At 37.3% G+C, this 23,682-nt stretch overlaps 3 protein-coding genes and 1 long non-coding RNA gene across 11 annotated transcripts in view; 2 read left to right on the top strand and 2 right to left on the bottom strand.

Annotated features, from left to right (window-relative positions):
• Positions 1–11,020, top strand: part of LOC124409843 (solute carrier family 2, facilitated glucose transporter member 1-like) — a 32,806-nt gene extending 21,786 nt beyond the window's left edge. For 4 of the 5 annotated variants that reach the window (XM_046887741.1, XM_046887742.1, XM_046887743.1 and 1 more), the window contains 4 exons: positions 8,547–8,645; positions 9,084–9,648; positions 9,803–10,203; positions 10,360–11,020. In XM_046887741.1, the coding sequence (XP_046743697.1) occupies positions 8,547–8,645; positions 9,084–9,648; positions 9,803–10,203; positions 10,360–10,707 (1,413 nt within the window). In that variant the 3' untranslated portion in view covers positions 10,708–11,020. Of the gene's footprint in view, positions 1–7,293; positions 7,449–8,546; positions 8,646–9,083; positions 9,649–9,802; positions 10,204–10,359 lie in introns of those variants that run through there. The other variant, XM_046887746.1, reaches the window with a different exon arrangement.
• A 3,594-nt stretch (positions 11,021–14,614) lies between these two features.
• On the top strand, positions 14,615–15,655 carry LOC124409852 (INO80 complex subunit C). 3 transcript variants are annotated; one of them, XM_046887761.1, is made up of 4 exons: positions 14,615–14,746; positions 15,020–15,238; positions 15,343–15,410; positions 15,508–15,655. In XM_046887761.1, exons 2-4 carry the CDS (start codon positions 15,061–15,063, stop codon positions 15,637–15,639), a joined length of 378 nt encoding a protein of 125 aa, XP_046743717.1. In that variant the 5' UTR covers positions 14,615–14,746; positions 15,020–15,060; the 3' UTR covers positions 15,640–15,655. The 3 variants fall into 3 exon arrangements, with proteins under 3 accessions (XP_046743717.1, XP_046743716.1, XP_046743718.1); XM_046887760.1 differs by having other exon boundaries at positions 14,615–14,752; positions 15,052–15,238; XM_046887762.1 differs by having other exon boundaries at positions 14,634–14,682; positions 15,047–15,238.
• Positions 15,656–16,783: 1,128 nt separating this feature from the next.
• LOC124409849 (co-chaperone protein daf-41) lies at positions 16,784–20,004 on the bottom strand. 2 transcript variants are annotated; one of them, XM_046887755.1, is made up of 3 exons: positions 19,800–19,971; positions 18,673–19,069; positions 16,784–17,145 (listed from the first exon to the last, which is right to left on the bottom strand). In XM_046887755.1, the coding sequence occupies exons 1-3, from the start codon at positions 19,814–19,816 to the stop codon at positions 17,017–17,019; spliced, it is 543 nt and encodes a 180-aa protein (XP_046743711.1). In that variant the 5' UTR covers positions 19,817–19,971; the 3' UTR covers positions 16,784–17,016. The 2 variants fall into 2 exon arrangements, with proteins under 2 accessions (XP_046743711.1, XP_046743712.1); XM_046887756.1 differs by lacking the exon at positions 16,784–17,145 and adding an exon at positions 18,080–18,099 and having other exon boundaries at positions 18,651–19,069; positions 19,800–20,004.
• Positions 20,005–22,428: 2,424 nt separating this feature from the next.
• On the bottom strand, positions 22,429–23,416 carry LOC124409855. The gene is made up of 2 exons (XR_006929547.1): positions 22,915–23,416; positions 22,429–22,459 (listed from the first exon to the last, which is right to left on the bottom strand). It is a non-coding gene; the product is annotated as an uncharacterized LOC124409855 (long non-coding RNA).
• Between the last annotated feature and the right edge of the window lie 266 nt (positions 23,417–23,682).

Genomic DNA, 23,682 nt, shown 5'->3' with positions numbered 1-23,682 from the left:
TTCAATTTCGTTACCCGCTGTATTATACATACAGCAAATATGTAGGTAATGTCTCTTTTTCGTCATACGTATAATCATGCATATCGTCTAGACGCTATTGTAAGTTCACGGCTGTACAAGTTATTGGATTTCGTCACCGCCTTCTGCTGCAGTTTATAATAATCTCTAAATGTCATCGTGAGCCGACGGTTTGCAGTAATTGCTACATAATAAGTCTTCACTTTTATACTGCAGCAGTTAGCTGTAGCGACAAGCGTATAACGGGCACTTTTACAGCGTAATCCATTGTGCCAATCAACTCGACTCTGACGAACGAAATTCTTTGCACGTTCTGCCGAAAGTTGAACGCAATAAATAATAGTCGGTCTAGTATTTGATTATACGTAAATTAAACATAGGTATCTGCACCAATAAGCCTTCGCCGAATTTCGCGCAGCCGTTTAAACCCATCGTAAGATTTGAAAGAATTAACGAACGTCAACACGTGACATGGCGGAAATTCAAATTTCCTGGCTAATGATCATTGGACTCCTGGATAATGATATATAGACACGTAGTTCGAAGTTTGGAACCTCAAACTGACAAACAGCTGTACCGAGAAACGTCGGAATATTCCCAAATCGTATTTCTTACCGTCGTTTTTCATACGCTTTTTACTTCTCTCAACTGACAGAGACCAAGGCCTCGGTTTCATGTGTGCACGTGTATAGATATCGAATTGAAATGCAGAATAGCCAGTGTAAAGGTCTCCACCTCGTGACGCGCGCGAACTCGTCAAGAGTTTGAATTTTAAATTCATACGACATATGCGTCATGAACATACAGATACCGAGAGTTTTTCCTGAAGGGACCTGAGGGAGCGCGCGCGATTCAATTTACTTAATTTTGATTGGCTGATATCCGTGCTCGTAGCCTGAAGCAAACCTTTTCTGACAAGAAAAAATTCCCTAGAATCGACCGGGTGACAAGTGACAATCAACCAAAACCTCGAAGTTGGCTACGCTTATAAACTAGACGAGTTGCAATACGACTTGAAGTTGCCGGGCAAGTCCATTCAAGAAAAACTCACGGTGCATGTGTATACGTAATGCAGGTTTTACGAAACGCCGGACGTGTCCTACGCAACATATTTGAATGAACTTTCGACTGCCGATTTCCGGTTTATCATAGAGATTGTAGTTATGACCAAAAAATTAATCAGATCATTATTAGTAAATTTTAGCCTTTGAACCGCTGCAATCAAGGCGATAAGAAAATCATTTTATCTTTCTAAGGTGTATAAATTTTCTAAAGGAAAAACAATATATAATCAGAGATGAAAAACATATTTTTACAATTAATTCGGAAAGTTTTTCGCAAAGTGGACACGTTTCTATTACATGAATAGGTGCGCACCGTCTCTGAACTATAGATAACAGCATTTGTATTATCGTCTAAAAAGAACATATAAGTTTGATTTATCAAATTGTATAATTATCTTGAACTCGCTAATGCTTAAATTGATATCGATAATCAGGAGCGATCGATTTTTGTACATAAAAAATCGCGAGCCTCTTAGTTTCTCGGTGTTGATTGAAAGATAATAATTTTCTCATGTTCATCTAATTCGAGTAAATAATGAATGTGATGTAGAAACAAGAATAATTAATTCAGCGCAATTATAAAGCTAAAGCACGTATTCATTTGACACGAATTATTATAGAATAGTTTTTGACCTCTGGAAATTTACGTGCGTGTAGGAAAGTGTAAACATAACCTATATCAGGTATATACTTGTCCTCTATAGTATGCATCATCTAACAAACTTTCCACAGTGGTAAATCCCGTTAGTAACAACGAACGTTCAACGACGTCGCGATCTTTCTTTAATACCTGCGTCGAGCCAGACGTGTATACAGCTGTTATGTAGTGTTATTAAAACACTAATACGATGTACTATATCTGCATCTACGTCGCGTCGCCGTGACGAGCCTTCTACGTTCGACCAATAGCTGCAAAGTATGACGAAGCATTAAACGTAGCAAGTATTGCGCGATCGATATGCACACTCACCTTTTGATACCGATACGCAAAATATAATCCGCTCTGTATAATATTTTGTCCCCAATTCTTAGCTCCCTCCACCCTCGATCCTTCTTGCCATATCGTATAGATGGCCTTCGATTGCATAGCTTCAAATTATTTATTATATATAATTTGACGCTCGGGTAGTTGCATAGGTATGCGTAAATCGCAAAATTTAAAATTAACGCCCAGTAAACCTTATATGTACGTGATGACATCAATATTTCGAGGAGAGTGTCAATTAGCGGTTTATATAGAATGTTTTGATATTATTGGGTAAAACATTGTGACTCGCATAATGTAACAATTTCAAATATCCGAACAGGTGAAGGTGAGAATGTGGGAAGATTGGAAAATTGAAGAGTAACGACATTGAATTTAAGGAAAATGGGATAACCGATTTTACAGATTTTTTAAATTTATAATATCGAAGTAGTAAATTGAAATACATTATGACTTTTATACACTTCAAATTTTCTGTCTTTTTCCAATTTCTATAAAATGAATTTCAGCGTATTTGAAAATTCGATATCGTGGTCCATCTACTCACTGAACTTTCTACATTCTTACCATCTAAACGGTAATCTGTTCATCGATTTGTATATAACAATTGTATAAAAAAACAAACATAAACAGTATTTAGAAAAAATCAGCGCAGCAATAAGTGTCGCTTAGCTTAAAAAATTATTATATAAACTAGCAGTTAAATTAGTGTAATTGCCGAGTAATTTGGTAAATTGTACTCAATGTCTTCTACGAGGAAATATTGGGTAACGAACGATGACGATGTAAAAATCTTAATGTTCAAAGTGCGCAATTCTGCGTATACAGCAGACACGAAACGCGTGTAATACACTCACGTTCCATGCATGTAAAATACATACATACGTAGGTATGCGTAGGATATATTCGTGCGAATAAGTAAATTGCTTTCAATATACACCTGCATACATATGAAAAGGCGGCAGCGCTGCAAATATTATACGATGCGGAAGTCAAATATATAATCTAATTTCAACGAATTTCATTATAGTATAAACCGATAACAAATAATAATAATCCTTCGAGATTTTCGCGGCAATGTTCGTTTGTACACTAAATGAATAAACGGGAATTTCACGTTCGTTTATACTCGTATAATAGGAAGGTCAAAACGTGCATATCCCATCCTACGTAGATGATATTCCAGTTAGCGTTTCGTCACGGTTATAATAATTACCGCTTAAGTTAGTGTGTACCGCAAACGCATACAGAGAACGCGTTTGAGAATATTCTCGTCGAGGTGAACTTAGTCACAGCTAAGCAGCAATACCTCCTCACCGAGGTCACAGACGCGTCTTCGTGACGAGAAGTGTGTCGCCTAGCGCTGATTGGCTGCCGCGGAGGTGTGACGCGCGCTGCTTCTCGCTCATTGGCTACTCTTGACGAGCCCTCCACGCGTCAGCAGCTGTGCCGTTGCTCTGCTGAATACGGTGACGTGGCAGGCGTCGCGTAGCGCGGAATGCAGCCGCAATAGGCGACCGGCGCTCTCCCTCGACGGCGATTTTTTTCTTTCTTTTTTTTTGCGTTCGCTTTTTACTTGCATTCCCCCTCTCCTTCTTTTTGGGTTTTACCTTTTTCCTCCTCTCTCTCTCTCTCTCTCTCTCTCTTTCTCTCTCTCTGTCACCGCGTCCGGTCTAATCGCGATCCAACCGAGGTCTGGAAACCACGATTCGCGTCAACTCGAGCCCATATCCTCTGCCGGTGCTTAGAGGTCGTGAATCAAACCTTTGCAATATTTACTCATTATCACTGGTTCCCGATAAATGATATGCATCGATTTAATTAATGGTTGGAGTAAAGTGCACACGTTCAAGATGCGATACGAATATATAAATAGTTGGATTAATCGAGCAAAGCCCGTGTGATTCAATTTTTTTTTCTTTTTTTTTTTTTTTTTTTTGTTCGAACTGAATTACAGTTCTGTAAAGATCCTCGTTGGTTACATATAATATTGTTTTTTTTTTTTAATCAAACAACGCTGTATACAGTTTGTCTACGATTGTAATAAGTCGTATAGCTCATTCCATCCATAAATTGATTAGTTTAATTTAATAGACAAGATTTGAGAAACAGATTTTTTTTTAATCCTGATATTGTAAGTTGGTAAAAATAATCAAATATGTGTATTTATATTGTTATAATATTTCAACGAGATGACAAAGTTTGCATTCGCCCAAGAAATACGTATAATTATTGCAATTATCCAAAATCTAACTTTTGCTTTCGTTAGATAGTAATTGGAACGGCCAGTGGTACCAATTTTTCGATACAATAATTGCAGATCAACGTGACTTCTTCGATGTATTAAAAATAACCGGGTTGTTTAGAATCGAAATTGAGTGTATTAAAATTATATAGTAATACCGTATACGCATAACTTTGAGATTATACCCTGTATTTCATATGCCAATGAAAAATAAGCTCATGCACAATGCCATTATCACATATGTTATAATTATGCTCAACATTAATCATATGTGCAATATAATACGTTTAATGATCAGTCAATCTGCGTCGTTTATATCATCTTAAGTGCAGATAGGTTACCGTTCTATTGCTATGTCGCAATAAACTAACAACATTTTGAAACACTACCCATAATGCACCGGTCGTACCCCGTTCACCGAACAAGGTGTGCGCACCGCATTCCACGGACAATTAACTCGGCACACTTATATCTGATACCCCGATTTTTTTTAGATAGCTTGCCTCCGTCGTCACCGCAAATATATTTTAATCACGCTATCAATCATTCGTCATTATTCTGTAAAAGTTTCTTCAATTTGTAGGTACTATGCTGCGGTTAGTTTCCACAAATTAGGTATAGTAATTAGCATATCGCCGACTATAATGTACGGAATAGTTTTCCAAAGTATATGGTCCATATTAAATCTGTCGTTTTTCTTTACTTAGAAAAAAATTTTCTTCGTTCAATTGCTTAAACCGCATGTGAATATACGAATATACTTATTACGTTACATGCCCTCATTTGCATTATAAAGCTGGATTATTGTCAGCCGAACAAACTCTTGCATTTATCATGCAGACCGCGACAAGGAAACTTGGAAAAGTAGTAGCCTTATCGCGCGCTTTACATGTACAGTAGTGCTCAAAAGTACGTTGACAAAGATAGGAAATGAGGTAATTAATTAATTGAGAAATTCGATGTTCTAAATAATTGTAAAAAATAAACTCTCGTCTGGTAGAAAATAAAGTTAAAATATAGAAAAATATGAAAAACGATGGATCAAAATAATAACGAATTACATATTGTCAAAATACTTTAGAGCGCTGCTGTATGTGATAGTATACATATAGGTCATAAGTATAAGTACACACTCCGCCAAAAGTTTGTATAGCATCCAGCTGTAACACAGGAAAATATTTAAACGAAAACTAAAGGTTAGAGAAAGCTCTTAGTTCCAACAATTATCGTAAAATATATTGACTATTTTGCAGATTTCGATGACGTTACCCAGCAAGTATTGAAAAAAAAAAAAAAAATTATTTACGTTTTTCGCTCTTCATTCAAGTCTCGGGTTTTACTATATATATACCTATAAATTGTACGGAATCATTGATAATTATCCTACGCGGCCTGAACCGAGACTCTGGATTAGTTGAATCTGGAAGTCTGAAAAGTGCAAATCACGTTAATACGAACGCTAGGCGAGCGTGTATAAAAGGCCGCGAAGACGTCACACGACGCGGCGTAATCTTTCCTGGCGGTGTGTTTCAATTTGGCGAAGTTGATATGCCGAATAATTGCCCGTAAGAATTAACAAGCGAAATTTAACCTTGCCTCGTCTTTGTGCCACTGCGGCAAACACGTTTATCTCTCTAGCCTGACACCTACGCGTGTTTCATATCGGTTGGTATTACAGACACCGCGGGTATAGATATGTAATTTAAATATAGCGTATACTCGTATAACCGCAGTACCAAATTTTGCTTATATCAGCAAGCCGCGCGATTATAAATACGCGTATACGTATAACGTACGCAAAAATTAATCCTACAGAGCGAGGTTGTATAACTGCACGCACGCACTCTTGCACCAATTGCTGAGTTGAGCGAAAATCTGCATTTATATAAATTCTAGGCACGTAGATACGGCACGCGGTAATAAGTTTTAAAATTTCGCGTTTCCATCGCTAAATATCGCGAGCGAAATCTCCACGAAACTCTTCGCGATGCATTGAGATTAAAAGTTGTATTTATAGTATATTAAAACAGGCCAATCGTCGATCAAAGACGCTATAGAAACGATCTTTAAAATTCAATTCCGCAATAAAGATTTTGCTCCGAGTATATGTAAACGGACTTAGTCGTCCTTCGTCAACACGCGTGACGTTTGAATCGGAGCTGTTGTTATCCGCCGCGGGTCCTGCGACCTTGTAAAAAAGCAAACAACTTCGCCTACTGCTCTAATATAATTCGGCTATCGATCCTCCATCTTTTATTTTTATCCCGTAGTTGACACACATGGCGAGTAGTTCCTTGACGCACATAAATTTTTACTACAGTACAGTATTCACTTACCAACATGAATATAATTATTATTCTACAAGCTTACATCACGCAAAAATCGAGCGGTTCACCGCTCATCGCTCAGGTTTTTCCACCGCGTGCGTGTAATCTCTTATGTTACTATACCTGCACCATGTGGTCGTACGTAGGTACGAACTCGTTAATCGTTGCACTTTATCGAGCTGCTGCAAAAGTCGGCGTGTCTAGACGCCGCGGTGTTAAGACCTCACCCGAGCCTTTAAGAACTCACGTCGTCGTTCGGAGTGGAGGAAGGAAGGTATGCGTTGGGTGTGCAATGGAAACCGCGATTGCCATTGGACCAGGCAGGAGGTTCTCTTCATATATAAAGGATCGCCGGCGACGAGCCTCCCGTCAGTCCAACTCTGGAGCACGTGGCGGCAGCGCGTATTTCATCTTCACACACGTTTCTTTAGCAGAATCGCGCGTTTTGACACAGTTTCGCTCTTCGAACATATAGCGGGTCTTATAGTGTACATATGTAGACCGAACCGTAGTACACCCTGTATAAACAAACCGGTAAAAATCGACAGATCGATTTTCAAAATTTAAAGCATACATCTCTCTTTTCATTATACACCTGTACCGTATTGCTGTGTACAATTGAAGAATATTTTGCCTGTGACTTTCTTCAGTGAGTGAAAAAAGGAGAAGGAAGAAAACAAAACTTTACGATTTTGTATACTAGTTTCTTGCCACGCAGGACAAAATATAAAACCTACACTTGATATTCGCAGTTTACTCTGCACCGTTTTCTCAAGATTTGACGAGAAATGCCGTTCATTAAAAGATCGGTAAGGAATTTTGCGTTTTATATTGTACCATATAATTCAAATGCTTTTATAAGTGAGTGTATATATATACAAGTATAATAATTGATTTTTGATTTGAAGAATTTATTCTCGGAGAATATATTTTAACGATGTTGGTGAAAGTGACCCGCAGTGAGTTGCAATTTTCACTCTCATCGTTTGAAATAAATCAACTGACAACTCAATAATTTGTCCCTTATACGTAGCCTCGATACATACAATTATGCAGATAATTTTTTTATATTTTTTATTATGTTTTTCTTTGTCATCGATGGCTATTGCGCAGGTGCTCTTTAATAATAGTTACGTCGAAATTTGAGCACTTATTGAGAGGAATAAGGTGCAGTAATTATGCCTACAAATCTTCGGGTTGATGGAAAAGAAGACCGTTGACGTCACCGTCGGTTACCTCGGCGGGATATCATCGCCGTCGATCGATCGTTCGCTTTCTATCAACCGAACATCGTAGACTTCGCTTTAATCATGCTTTTTGCACAAAAAGACGAAGAGAAAAGAAAAACTTGAGAAATCGAAGTACAGGATCGCGTTCGTCTGGATTTGCCGCGTTGCGTTTGTTGAATTCAATTTTCAATATCGATTACGGTCATCCGCAAATATTTATACATGTAACGAATTATCCGTATTCATGCTTTTGCTGTACGCTGTATGTGTATACGTACCTGTATAGAGGAACCAACACCAAAAGCGCGGGAATGAGTGGTGAATTTGAAAGGCGGAAATTATTGTGCAAACTTTGAAGGTAAATCGAGTGGAAAACGAGTGTAAAACGAATGTATTAATTGAAGAAAAAACAGGAGATCTCAAACCGTTGTATGTGACACCTGTGTATATGCGATAAATCCAAGAAACCGAGTGATAATCTTATGCCTCGCATGGTATATTTGTAGTTAACCATGACGCGCGATTGCTTTTCAATATGTGCAAAGAATAAAACTGTGCGACATTAATTTTAATTTCAACGCCTACTTCAAGGAAGTGCCTCTGAATAGAATTAAGTTCGTTTAACCAGTTGATTATACACGGAAGCAATTCAAACAATCTGTATTTTTATTGTTTCAGGGTCTCAATGGGCGCCTGGCCTTCGCTATTGCGGCCGCAGCCCTTGGCTCGTCTTTCCAGCACGGTTATAACACCGGGGTAGTAAATTCGCCGGAAAAGGTGAGATTTTGACACTAGTATTTTTTCATCTTTTTACATTGTTATACCCACATTTCACCCGAAGTGAATTATTTCTTGGAAAGGTTACATCCATGCACAAGTTGTGCGGGACTCGATTAAAAATCCGACTCGTATACGTAGATAATATACAAAGATTGACCGATAAGTTATTACCGTGATTTATGAACTTCTTAGATGCAAGCTAAAGGTTACTAAACTTTGATTAGGTTTTTTTTTGGCATGGTTCTGCTAATTGTATCTAAGTGAAGTTCGAGTATTTGGAATCCAATTCCCCATCAGCCAAACGAGCGATCTTATAACGCGATGCCGGGATTGTAATAGCAAAAGTTAAAAAATCGTAGAAATATTGTAAAACGATGCAACAGACCGCGACAAATTTGTGAAGCAGCAGATAAAGAATTGACTTTCACTTCGCAGCTTATCATGGCGTGGATATCAGACGTGAGCGGGAATCGGACGAGTATTCCTCCAACTCCATCGGAGATCACGACAATATGGTCGACGGCAGTTGCCATATTTTGCATCGGTGGAATGATAGGCGGATCTCTGATCAGCGTGGTGGCGGACAAACTCGGGAGAAAGGGAGGCCTGTTAGCTAACAACGTCCTGGTCCTGCTCACCGTGCTGTTCGAAGGCCCGGCGAAGGCTGCCGGAAGCTACGAGATGCTGATTATTGGCAGATTTTTCATCGGCATAAATTCGGGCCTAAATGCTGGCCTTGCACCGATGTATCTGGCAGAAATATCCCCGGTTCACTTACGGGGTGCAGTCGGCACCGTTTATCAGCTGGTCATCACCATCTCGATCCTTACTTCCCAGATTCTTGGAATGGAGAAACTTCTCGGGACGGCCGAGCAGTGGCCTTTACTTCTCTCTCTCACGATCGTTCCTGCGATATTTCAACTCGCCACTTTACCAATTTGTCCGGAAAGTCCGAAATACCTTTTGCTCAGCAAGGGACAGGATTTGAAGGCCCAAAAAGGTGAGGATTCACCGATATTAAATCGGCCAAACATTTATCACCTGTAATTGGCATAAAAAAAAATACAAATTTATATTATCACAGTTTTGGAAAAACTTGATTATTATCTACAAGTCAAAGTATACTGACCAGTATATTTTCCACTGTTTTTCAGCTCTGGCCTGGCTCCGTGGCACGATCGAAGTTCACGATGAGATGGAAGAGATGCGAGCCGAATACGAGTCGCTTAAGATGATTCCCACGGTGACGCTGCGGGAATTATTCGTCAATTCGGCACTCAGAATTCCGATAGTAATATCGATAGTGATTATGCTCGCCCAACAGTTCTGCGGTATAAACGCCGTGATGATATTCTCAACGAACATATTCAGAGCCGCGGGTCTGGACGAGTCTTCGGCCCAGTACGCGACCCTCGGAACTAGCGGTGTCAATGTACTCATGACGGTGGTGTCTCTTGTCCTGGTGGAAAAAGCCGGTAGGAAAACTTTGCTACTCGCCGGTTTCAGCGGAATGTTCGTCAGCAGTATTCTCCTAACAGCGTGTCTCGCCTTTGCGGTAAGTTGACGGCCTTTCACCGAATAATATTATACCTGTAACTTGACTTGCGAATTATCCTGCAATAATATTTATTATAATCGTAACATGCACCTGTGATTCAAAGGGCCAGGCAATTGAACTTACTAACGTTTTTGTTTTTCAAATCTTTTACAGGACACCGTTCCCGTTGTGGCTCATCTGTCTATCGTCGTTGCGATCTTGTTCGTCCTGTTCTTCGCTGTTGGTCCCGGAAGTATACCCTGGTTCTTGGTTTCCGAGCTATTTTCCCAGGGCGCAAGACCCGCGGCAACCGCTGTGGCGATCTTCACCAACTGGGCGGCCAACTTCGTCGTTAGTATGGGATTTCTGCCGCTTAAGAACGTTCTGGGAGGTTACGTCTTCCTCATATTTGCCGCCCTTCAAATGGTGTTCATACTCTTCGTATGGAGAAAAGTACCGGAGACAAAGAACAAGACAATGGAGGAGATCAGCAGCATGTTCAGACAGATTTCTTATCAATGAGAACAAGTTTGTTGATTGAATTGAGTTTCAACATTACACCTCGATAAAAAACGAACTTCGGTATCAAATCCGATCGCTGCGACGTCCGGAACCCCATTTCCTGACCGTTATGTGCACTGAGATTATCGAGGAGTTATACCGGAATTTTTTTGATCTTTACAATCCATACGTAAGGCGGGAAGAGTGCTATACCTGGATTGATGAATTATATTGTCTGAAGAAGAAAGAAAATGGAACAAATTGCAAGGTCAAATGACAGTCAGGATGTGTTGGATTCCGAGAAGATTGTGGGGCGATCTTTATATAATTAAAACAGTTTAGTTCCTATTTATTTTTGGAGCCAAAACTTATTATTGAAAATGGACGAATGAATGTCGCACATATTATTATCAAGTAATCCTGGTAATATGAAATGAGTCAAGAGAATGGCGTGGACGTGTAGTCAGTATTTCCTCATATTGGGGGAGGGGGGAGGGAAGGGGGGAGACTTGTACGGCTTTGAAAGCTTTTGAAGTTGTTTTTTTTTTAATGCAATCTAGTCGCGTGAAATATACCTCTTTGGACGTTACCTCGAGGAATTCGTGTGATGGCATGTAAAAATTAGAGAATAGCTGATTGAAATGGTTGGATGTGAACATTATTTTAAATTATCATACTAACGTTGATATGTCACCTCGAAATGTATAATATAGGTAATTTTTTGGAGAGGCAACGCGCGTATTAACCATGTACGTAAATTTGTTTCAAAAGCTCGATCAAAAGATTGAAGAGATAATTCGTTTATACATATAGACATATATGTATACATGTACACTGTGTGTTATTTAGTGAAACGACGTTTGTCGCTTTGTCTATTGTATTCGTATCTTATGTGATATGAAAAAATTTACAAACGTAATACAGTTCACATAGGTGTATATAAATACATATAAGTAATTACTCAAAACGTATCTGTGTCATGATTGTAAATACGACAGTTTGGTATATAAAACTGTATAGCTTGTAGTTAATAGTAATTATTATTGTTATATTATGTATAGGATTAACAATAATAACAATAACGACGTAAGTAATTATATAAGATGTGTACAATGATGCTGTTTTACATATTTTTAGATGGCAAGAATTATTTATTCAATACAAAAAACAAGTAAGAGCAAAAAAACTTGAAAAAATTCATCAATATTGCGAAAAATTCTTTGATCGGCTCGTAGAAATCAAAAATAAACAAACAAACTAAAATTAAATGGAATATTTATTTCGTAAGATATATTCGAATCGTGGCTTGCTGTGAATTGTGTTTGACGAGCGATTCTTTTAGAATATATATATGTATGTATTGTATATACATTTATACACACACACACACACATACATATACCAATACAGGTATGTACAGTGCTCAAATATCGTAATTGTTTCTAACTTGGATTCGTAAAAAAAGTTAATTTGAAGTTTAAAAAAATTATGAATCATGGAATATAAGCTGAATTGGAATACGGCAGATATTTTTTTGGAAAATGTTTAAATGATTATAGATGTAGTAAAAATATATACCTACATAGATTGAAATATATATTGCGACAAATTTCGCAGTTATACTAGTCGATGTTTCCTTGTAATAGGATCAAGACCTTGAGAAAAATTTCAGCGAGTTGTTCTCGAATGAAAAAATATGGCGAGGGTACAGAAATTATGATAAATTAAACGAATTGTAGGTTATTTTTAGAAACAATTTATATACATATACCTTACTTAAAAATTTTAGTAAAATTTGACTGCTCACAGTCTGCCTATAAAGAATTGTTAACAAGTGGAAATTATTTTGTAAGCTTATAGAATATGCCGTTTTATTGATTATTGTATAAGTTTTGCAATGCAGTTATAGCATTTAGTGTAGCGGATGTTCTTTTATATACAAGACGAGTTACTATTACTATTATTAGAGTTGACATTAGTTACTATTCAACAATAAATTGTGTAACGCTTCAACATCGAATGGAGAATAGTAACAATTTCATCAACTCACGATTCAGTAGTATACCGAATATGTACGTACTCATACGTAACTTGAAATTATACATTGAATGTTAAAGAATTTTGATAATAATTTCTCCGAAATAAACCAATAACTTTCACCGGTCATTATATTCGTTATCGCTATCTCAGAATATTATCGGATCATTTTTGTACGGCAGTTCCACGTGATATAGGTATTTACTGTATCGTTAATACTCATCAAATCACGATTATAAAATCGTCATGTCATATTTGATAGAATATGTTCAAAATTCATGACTCGTTTTCATCGCTACATACATATTTTAAATACAATATACAGTTGTGCAAATAAAATATAACATCCGATAATGATGAACATTAAATGATTCCTAATGGGTATTCCTCACCATTTTTTTTACACGCAAACTCGGATTGCATCGAGCTTATTGATTTAAACCGCAATGACTGTGCTTCAACTATATCTGATATTACTAGCCTCGCTTCATATTATACCTATCTTTTGATAATTATGTTTTTCTTCATTATTATTGTAATTTTTTTTTTAATACAATGGACCGGGCAGTTGGGCTGTCTCAAGGTATTCTTTCTCGCCAAATAAAAACTTCTTGAAAATCGATAGATCAACTTTGCCGGTGCTTGGACATTGAATCGATGTCTCTGGAAAAAAAAAAATTTCGTAAGATGTGCTTCGTTAAGACATAATGTCAAAAAACCTAATTTTATTTTATTTTTAGTTTATTTTTAAAGGAATGAATTGCCTTGACTCATAGTAAGTGACTAACTAACTGCCATGCTAATTAGTGACTTATTGTATAAACAGTAGCCGGATGCATCTACAAGGATCAAAGTTGACTTATTGTAATATTTGATTCGATATGGCAGAAATTTTACATTTATCTGGAAAAAGTTTTAAAGTAATTGACAAAGTAATTGAGTTAATTTTATATTTCCGTAGGAAACACTCGATAAATTTTATATTCCTCATTGAAATTGCATCCTTGTCGAATCACTTGCTGCATCCTAAAATGAAACAGGTTCACCGACACGGACGATCACTATCTAAAGCTATATACCGTGAGTTTCTGCATATGCGGAATATTATTCCTAGCTCTATTTACGGAACAGTCTGTGCGCCTGACGTACTGCGAAAGGCAACTGGAATTTGACACATAATTGGGATACGGTGCTCATAATATGACGGATAGTAATTCCGCTTGCCTTTTTCAGTGCGTCAGGCGCATGAACTGTTCCGCACATGCAGAAACTCACTGTGTACCACGGATGGGAAACCTACAACAGTTTTTGGTCCTGAAAATGGACGAAACTGTACTTCAAAATACACTACACGCTAGTATTGAACAACACTACATTTTGTCTCTCAATCTCACCTCGGATGCCACAAATTTGTCCATAAGCCGTTAGATTTTAGAGAAACCCTCGTAAACTCGTTTTGTTCGACTGAGAACTATATTAGATTATTGATCCTTTACACTCATAATTACCTCCATAGTCGTGGAAAATTGCTGTGCAAGCTATTTCGATCGGTATTACTTTTAGAGCATGTAGTAGATGGAGGGAGCCTGTCCTATCCAATATAATCACGGCATGATTTTTGAGTCGTTTTACAAAATCGCAATAGTAAATTCGTAGAATTCATGCCATTTTTTTATTTCTGCATAAAATGAAAATGTTTTGGAGTATTTCAGATCAGAATTGTTTATGTACTGGGGCTGTTAAGCCCCTTTTTGGACTTGAAATACGTAGACTTCGATATTCGAATTATGTATAAATTAACATCGAAATCCACCGGGTTACCTCCTTAGTTGCCATTGTGTGCGTCCGGCGTAAGTCGCGAACGAAACTCACGGAGAACTTATAGGACGAACTAACGAAGTTTGGGAGTTGTCATTTTCTGCCGTAGCAGGCGTGCGTAAATTTGAAATTTACAATCGGGTAAGTACAATTCGATTATCAATTCCACATTCATCATTTCAAGCTGAATAATACAGACATAAAGATATAAGTGTATCCAGTAGTAAAGAATTTGTAACTTTATTTCGTAATGCATTTGTACATATGACCAATATACATACATAACCTCTAACTCAATCTGTTGTTATTTTGAATTGTGCAGTTTTCACTTTAGTTCAAAATACATTCGCCATTGGTAATAATAACGAAATGTTCATAAACTTGAGTTCGGTGTTTAATTAGGTCTAAAAAACTCCACGCTTTGCATTCGCATATGATAATCACAAAAATCGGGCTATTTTTTTTTACCAACAATCAACTGACCTCTGCTTCCTGTAATCTGCAGATAAGTCTGGGAACATGGTAAATGAGGAGGTTGTGGAATTGAGCAAAAAACCGCAGCCGGTTTTTAAGGATCCAACATTCCAACAAAAATTCCGCCCGATAAGTAGTTCAGGGAAAAAAAGAATCTGGCGATCTCTGAAGCAGGTGCTTGCTCAGGAGCGATCATTACCTTGGCCTCCGGAGGTTGTTCTCTGTAAGTAAATACAGTAAGTCATATATCTCTGTTATAATATTCAAATTAGAGTAAAATTAACTGAAATTGAGGTTTTGTGTAACCATATACGTTATCACTTCCAGATAGCTCTATCAACGCACCACCAAGTTTCAAACCTGCCAAGAAATATTCAGACATATCTGGCCTTCCTGTGAGTACTCATTACACAGTAATTTGAATGATTATTTTTATTAATTAGATTTGGGCACTTTATAATTTATATAAGCCTTCATTATATTTATTTTCAGTCAAGATACACAGATCCACAGACCAAGTTGCATTTCGCTACTGCTGAAGAATATGCAACCGTACGAAGTCTACCAATGGACATCACAGCTGGATATTTAGCGTTGCGAGGCGCATCTAGTATTGTGGGCTAAACATTGTTCAATTAATGAAGAAAACAAAGTACTGCGATATTTAACATATAATTACTCACACACCCGTTCTGTGTAAGACTGTGAAGCTCTTTGTTGTAATTATAGTGAGGGTGGAAAAAGTAAAAGAGACTTCGTATTTTAGTGTAAAGTTAAGGTATAACTAGTGAGTTACAGGTTTAAGAAATACATTCATAGCTCGGAAATCAGTTATAAGACTTGTCATGAAACTCATCTCTGCAAATGAATTTATTACAGTTCCATATTGAATATTTTGTTACAAATTTTATACATTGAACCTTAGGCAGTGGTCGTTGGTACAGCAATTTATTTTCTATTGTACGCAATCTTGTTGGAAGTTTTCAATATCGATGAAATGGTTATGTGTGTACTCCATAACCTGCTTTGGTATAAACTATTCTCTACGTATACAAGAATACAAATTCCTTGTTATTCACTTATGTCAGGGGTGGCCAACCGGTCGATCGCGATCGACCGATCGATCGTGGCTATCAGTCCAGTCGATCGTGGTATGCAAAGCAAAAAATATGTGCAGTAGAACGTCGATTATTATTCAAATGTTATCCGAAACGTCAATTATAAGAATAGTTCCCTGTCCCACACTGCTCACACTAATACAAATAAGTAATTACTAAGAATAATTTTCAATGTTATGCTTTCCCTCTTATTAAAATAAAAAATACTACATGATTGTATAGCAAACTATACTGTTTCGTTTAAAGATTTAAGAAGTATGTAATTGGTAGATCGCATAGGGCTTCGTCAGTAAAAAGTAGATCTTGGGTCCAATAGAGTTGGCCACCCCTGACTTATGTGAATGCTCAAACAAATCGTTCATGCACTGGTTTTGTTTTTCTTAACGTAGGTGTGAGCAGGCATTTCACACGCGTAGAGATCTAGCCTCGATATTTTTTTATCAAATAAACAGACTGTTTTTTTTTCCTTTTATTGTTTTTCATTATATCCTCCTTAATATTTTACACATTCAATTAATTCATCGTTAAAAAAAAGCTTGTCCATTATAACTTAGTTTACGAACTAAAGACTAAGGGATGGGTAGTGGTGGGGGGAGGTCGAAAACTGTACGGCTTCTCGTCGTTTACCAGCAACATTATTTTTTTTTGTGAGATGTTATTATATATTTTTTCTTTTCAAGTTTTCGGTCTTTCGCGTACCGCACTTAGCTACGAGTTAGGTATTACGTTGTTGGCCATTGATTCTAAAATTGCAAAAAGCATTCGCAATGGAATTTTTTTTTTCCTAAACAAGACGGCCATGCGAAAGTTTCCGCCTGTAAAGAACACCTGCTTTAGGTCACAATTCTTTCCGAGAGGGTAAGTTGATTTTTTTCAAACAATTTCATTCCAAATCTGGCATATCATCATCGTCACTGTCTGGACCTTCAGCGTCATCCCCCATGTCATCTAAGTCGTCAAAATTTGGCTTGCGGTCTCCAGAACCACCCAAACCTCCCATTTGGCGCATCATCTGTAAATCGAAGCAAAAAAAAATATGTACTTGAAACATTTCTTTGTTACATACAATAGTGTTAAGTTCAAGTGGAATTTAAAAATATATTTACTCAAATTGTTCAGACAAGATACAGAGTATTTTGAGAATATGAAGCTCTATAAATCAAAGTTTCTACTATTTAAATAACTGACGACAATTGTAGATAAAGACTTGCATATCTAAACTTGTATTTCTATCACAGGCACTTGACATCTCTAACCTCAGAACTGCCGTATAAAGTCCTCGTATGGCAGTTTTGATGCATAGTTCTAAGTACGCATCTTAGAACTGCCGTATTAAGACTTTATCCAACAGTTCTGATTTCTATTGCGCAATCCAAGGTAGGGATCTCAACGAGTGTCAAAGTGACTTGTCATGCTTTGCCGGAAAAAATATTGTATGGGATGTACCCGTAAAATATTTTTGGCTCAACTAATGAGTTTCATACTCGCTTTTGGCTTGACGTTACCTTGTACTGGAATTTACTCTGACGTTAGTCTTGTCCTAAAAACACCTACTTCACAGGTATGGTACACAAAGAACTATTTACTCCTGAGAGATTCTTTGCTTACAACTGCATTCTTAGATGAAATATGCTGTTTGGCGCCTGACCGATCATTACAACGAAAGAGATTATACTCTCCCATCAATATAATGCACAAAGAGAATCCGCAAACTCATACTATATGCCCAGTTAATGCGTACTCATAAAATTGAAAAACAATCTGTGATATTTTATTGTGTTGTTGGGTAATTTAGAGAGTTATGGAATCAGGTGGATTGTGATATTATTAAAAAAGAGTTGAAATGACACATTTGAGGGATGGAAAAATACACCATTGTTTTCTATAAACCTCCCTTATGTACAGTTTATCAATTTTCATGTCGAAAGACTAAGCATGATAACTCTTTACATGAAAATGAATTAACCCAATCCAGGTATCGTGACTTGCTGAAAACCTGAGCCATTTTTCGTTTGTCATTTCTCAGAATCCAAGTAAGAGAGGAATACCTATTTCCATACTAAAAAAAAATTTAGTAGGCTGGGACCTTACACGCTCGGTCGGGCTTCCTTACTATCAATCTGGTTTTTGTAACGAGCAACGAGGCGTAGTGCCAAACTACAAACTTAAACATTTCTTTTATTTGATTCGAGTCTGTGATTTTTCCCATAAGAATACAATTCTTAGACTTTATTATGCAATTTAGATTTTTAAATATCTCAATTTGATCAAAAGTTTGAATGTGAATTTTTTAGTCAATGCTTGCAATTTTGCGAGCTGAGTATGTTTATGGGAAAAAAAAATATTTGTTCAAATTTTTTTGCATGGTGTGCCCTTGAAGTAGAAGTATTCAAGAGTGTTCATGAATTATATCAAATTTTTTCATTTCAAATTACATATTCTAACATGCCTTGGGTCTTCAGCGATCCACGATCCTCTGAATAGGGATCGAAAAACGCGATACCCTGTTCGGTTAAATAAGCTGATCAAGCAATGTTACCTCTTCCAAGTCACGGTTTCCGCCGCCACCACCACCACCGCCGAACGATGCTTCTTCTTCGCTATCGTCTTCATCTTGCCATTTGTTGAAGTCACTCTTGAGCCAGTGGTATTTTTGCTTTTCCTTGGTGAGGTGGGGCCAGTATGGTCCAAGAGTTTTTTTCGTAAGAACCAATTCAAAATTTCTCCCCTTCGGACTTTGGATTGTCTTTTCTGGGTCGATTTCTTTGTACAAGTTAATCGTCACTTCGTGCGCCTTGCGTTCAGTGCCGCCAATACCATAGAAATATATTTTATCGGGTTCAACTTTGATTGTGGGATCTTTACAGTCTTCCAGACATATAGTAACGTACACCACGTTACTTCTTTGCGCCCACATCACCGGGGGAGGTGTCACCCTGCGAATAAACAAGGATGATAAAAATTCGTAAATATTAAATAAAGGGTGAAAAAATTCTTGGTTATGAACACGACGTTTCGAGCTGCGAAATCATTGAGCTAGATATTCGAATGTCGAGAAAAGGTGACTGGTTTATCGAACTCGTGGTAATTAAAACGTGGTCATGGTAATGGGGAAGGAAAATACTAGCAAGTCATAACACGCCGGAAGTGCGAATGGCAATTGATGTATCGAGAAATTAGTTTTTTTTTTCTCGACGCCGTAAATTATTTAGGGTAGACAATGAAAGCGGGCAATCGAATAACGAGGGGATGCTGATAAGAAGTGAGATTTATCAGTAGAAAAAACATTTCCGTACTCTCGTGTTACACGATTACGAGCATGAGCCGCATCAAGTCGCTCGGGGATCCCAGGCGTCTCGTGAGGTCGATAGGGTTTTATTCGGTTGGCATGACGTCGGTTACAGGAATAGATAATAGTTTATTCGATAATTTAATAAGGGAGCCCTTCCGAGGTAAATATTGTCGGTTAGAACTAGTTTTCTAGAAATTTCGAGAATCAATAAAACCATTTTACAACATGGCGGCGTTTCGAAAGCCTGCAGGGCGGCAGAAGTATTTTTACAATCAATTTAGCACGAAAACTATGCCGGACGGTGAGCCGGGTATTAACACAAAATTCAACTCTACATTTTGAACTAAGCTTAAGTCAATTATTTAGCTACTTACTGTCCCTCTTGAGTCATTTTTAGCTGCTTTTTCCAGTGAAAAGAAACAAACGTACAAGACTTACGTACCGCGCCGCACAACTAACTCGAGAAATGTTTTCGATATTCAACCTTCGAGGTGTATTCAGATCGACAGGACAATAGAGCGTCGGCCATTATTATTGGGCAAATCTCGAAATTTAAACGTAAAATAATCCCTGTTACACCGCAGAACGGAGAATCCTGTTGATGGAAAAACTCTGAAAGTATCCCTCGCATCACGTATCTAGCGCGCAAAAAAAACTGTACAGTTGAAAATGAAATCTAAACTATTATATCAGCGACAATTTAGTTTGAAATATATTATTATCACCGTACGATATGCAATCTCGACACGAGAAACGATAGATCGAGCTTCATCCGAATCGAAGCCGATTTGCAGGTAATCGAAGGGTACGCTCAGCCCGCGGAATTCAAACTAGAAAAATGATGCAGCGCATATTGAACGTGATCGTAAGAGTATTTTGAAGCGAAAACCGGCATTCCGACAGAGATGGATGTTAATTGCTATTGCAGTTTATATCTATAGGTAACCACGTTGGATCGGAGGATATTATTTAATCGATTATGCTAAATGGTTCTCACCGTCACTTACTGACAGAATCGTTATTTAAAGAAAATCTGATGAACTGTTTCGTCGTAAATGAGTCAGAAAGACATTTATTATAGTATATGTGAGTCATTTTTGAATTACCCAGCCTTTGTCATGATATATGTATATTGTCAGTTTCAATAATAGATGACTACTTGCATCAATATATGTTGATATGGGAAAAGCGATCTCGGTTTACCCAAGAGTAAATGGAAACAATTGCGCGCCATAAGTATTTGCATCGATGCAGTGAAATTCCAAATTAATAGCAGAATAATGTTTATATCTTTTCAACTGACCTGTAGTGAAAGTGTAGAATCGCACAATCCCAAAAATGCTTAAAACAATTAATCTACCTTTTTTTTAGTAAAGCTTGCCATACGCAATCCTCTCTACTTTCGTCAAAGTTTTTACTACAACAATTTTCAAGCAGCAAAGTTGAATGTACGACTAAAACAGAATTAAAAGAACGAGAGAGAGAGGAAAAAAATGACGAACTTTCTCGATCTATTGCGCACGTAGTGTGTAGAAGATTTACGCGCGAGGAGTCTAGCTGAAAGATAAATAAATTAATATCAAAAATCGAATATAGAAAGATATGAAATTTTGAAATTCGCGTCTCCACGAGAAGTATAAATATATTTGCGGAAGGTACATAATCCGAAAAATCTATCCCCCTTACAGTCGTTCTGTCTGGATCATAATTATCATTTCGAGGATAATTTTTTATCAATGTTTTGTGTGGGAACGATCGTAGAGTCCCAATTCACCCGTTCGTATCGAGGAATCCGTATTGACCAAACTCTCCAATCTTCCTTAAGATCGGTAAGAGATGAGAAGGTGGTAGGGAGGGACAGCACTTAGATTGTAGGTCACTTGCAATGGATATGGAGGGGCTGTACCCTTCTGGTAGCGACGATCTAACTGGACATACACAGTAGGTTTTCCAGTCTCTTTCTCCTTCGAGTTGAATCCAGGTGACGGATAGACCGCCGAGTGTCCACTACTATATACTTGAGATACATAATAAATTAGTTAAATAATTATAGTTGCGGCACGGCGAGCGTCTGCTTTGATGCCTTGCCACATACGTACATCCATAGCATGGACAGACACTGTACGCTCATCATTATCTCTGATCAGCGAAATATTTTTTCGTTTAGCTTTTTCTTTATAAATATAAAACTCGGTTCAGTTCAATGTGTACAATCTATCAGTGGCCAGTGGACTGCAGTGTGTTGAACTATGTAGTCAGTATCGTATTGCATGTATGTTAAATAAAGCGATCATGACGACCGTATCAAATCTGATTGTGAGTATTGACTTACTGTTCGCTTGAGGTAGCCCAGATCAGTGCTTGTTTGTTCAATTAAAATTAACACCATGTCTACAAGTTCGCTATTCTACAAGGACAAATATGCGGTGAGTATATATTTAAAGTTATTGCAGATCCAGTAGGTTTAATACGTAATCACCTATGCGTATTGCAACGTATGCACATCGCATTACATATACATCCCTATTGTATATGCAGCTATTCTTTTATATATATCCGTATACAGGCATGACTTCATGTGAATCACCTATCCTGCACAAGCATTAATTACTAATTACGCAGCAATCAACTGCCCACACCTGACGGTAAAAAAAAAAAAAAAAAAAAAAAAAAAAAAAAAAAAAAAAAAGAAGAAGATACTATACTGAATTGTATTAAATCAGTTTGTAATAAAAAATGAACGTCGCGCATGATGCATTTATTGCTTTATATTTCATTTTATCGATACAGAAATAGAAAGTAGATGTATATTACATATATATACATATAATTAGATACACGAACAGATTGATACCGCGTGTAAAAAATAAAAATATATTTTCTTAATCGACACTAAATGTTGATCACTCCGTTACACACGCTATATACGCGCCGTATTCAATGCATCGCGAGCTCGCAAGTTTCATATCTGTTGTTGTTGTATTTTTTTCCCTTTTTTTTTTAACACATCGTGATGTCACGTGGTGCCGTTAAACTGAGAAGGAGAAATGATGCTATCGTGAAATTATCAGCTATAATCTGTTGCCTAAATATGACTACGTGCAGTATACAAGTCGAATGAAAAACTGGACATTCCTGTTCACCTGTTGCGATGTTGGTTAAAATTTATGAATAATTATAAACCGAACTGTCGTACGGTGATAATAATAAATGTTTAAAAATTGCATACACTTCAGTCGAGTGAAGAAAAAAGGAAAAGAGCTTCAGGGATAAATATATCTGTTATATATGTTTCTTAAAAAAAAATTTGCCAAACGAAGGAAAAAAAGTTCAGCTAACCTACAGAAACAGGTTCGTTTTATTATACGTCACATATATTGTATATATATAGATTATACTTCGAAACGAAAAATATCTGTCCGTACGAAATTCGAAGTTAACCACGTACATTTCGTATAATATTAAATTTGTTAACTTCGAATTTCGTACGGAGAGTGTGAATCGGCGGACTTGCAGGCTATTGCAATTTTCTCTTTCTTATTGGATCTATAAGTGTAACGAATTGCAGTGTTTGCATTTTCTTCGACGATCGAGAGGTGCGTCTACGCCTGCAAGTCCATTCCCACGAGTCTATTTTAACAGTACTAAGACCGCAGCTCTTAGCCTTATAGCCTGCTTCAGAAACGCAAAGTTCAACCGGCTTCCACTTCCCTGTCTTTTATTTTCGTTACATAATTATACAGGGATTGGATAATAGATTAGGTATAGAAGAATTACGAACGTAACGCGTGATCGTAGTCTACAAGCCTGATAATCGAAGGGCCCTCAGGGGTGAAAGTCTTATGTCAGATGTTTGCATCTTGTTTTATTATACTGGACCACTGCCTCCCACGCAAACGGCTACATGTTATATGCGGAGAGGAGTAAAACAAGAGGGATACGCATATTAATGTGTTTACATATATTACACATACAAACATACATGGAAACGTCTTCCTCCGCACGACGAGTACACACGTGTGTGACATTAAACGCGTCTTTAGAATTTACTCAGTTATTACTTACATGTACATACATGTGTGATGTGTACATATGGATGTATCTTTTTATTGTATATATACATTTATACATATACTTATAGATAGGTATACAATAATTACGTAAACCTAAATATCATTTCTCTTTCGAACTCCGACTTATTCATATATGTTGTAAGCGAATAGGCGTGCAGTAATCAACGCGACTTATTAACTTTTA

This window comes from Diprion similis, chromosome 8 (assembly GCF_021155765.1).
Source record: "Diprion similis isolate iyDipSimi1 chromosome 8, iyDipSimi1.1, whole genome shotgun sequence".
In the NCBI taxonomy this organism is placed as follows: Eukaryota; Metazoa; Arthropoda; class Insecta; order Hymenoptera; family Diprionidae; genus Diprion; species Diprion similis.
Note: the sequence above shows the minus strand (reverse complement) of the source record. Positions and strands in the feature narration are given on the sequence as shown.

Coding starts and splice junctions, on each gene's coding strand:
- LOC124409852 (XM_046887761.1), top strand. CDS start 15,061: ATGGTAAATGAGGAGGTTGTGGAATTGAGCAAAAAACCGCAGCCGGTT. Junction 15,239..15,342: donor GCCTCCGGAGGTTGTTCTCT/GTAAGTAAATAC, acceptor TATCACTTCCAG/ATAGCTCTATCAACGCACCA. Junction 15,411..15,507: donor CAGACATATCTGGCCTTCCT/GTGAGTACTCAT, acceptor ATTTATTTTCAG/TCAAGATACACAGATCCACA.
- LOC124409849 (XM_046887755.1), bottom strand. Junction 17,146..18,672: donor GAAACCGTGACTTGGAAGAG/GTAACATTGCTT, acceptor TTCGATTTACAG/ATGATGCGCCAAATGGGAGG.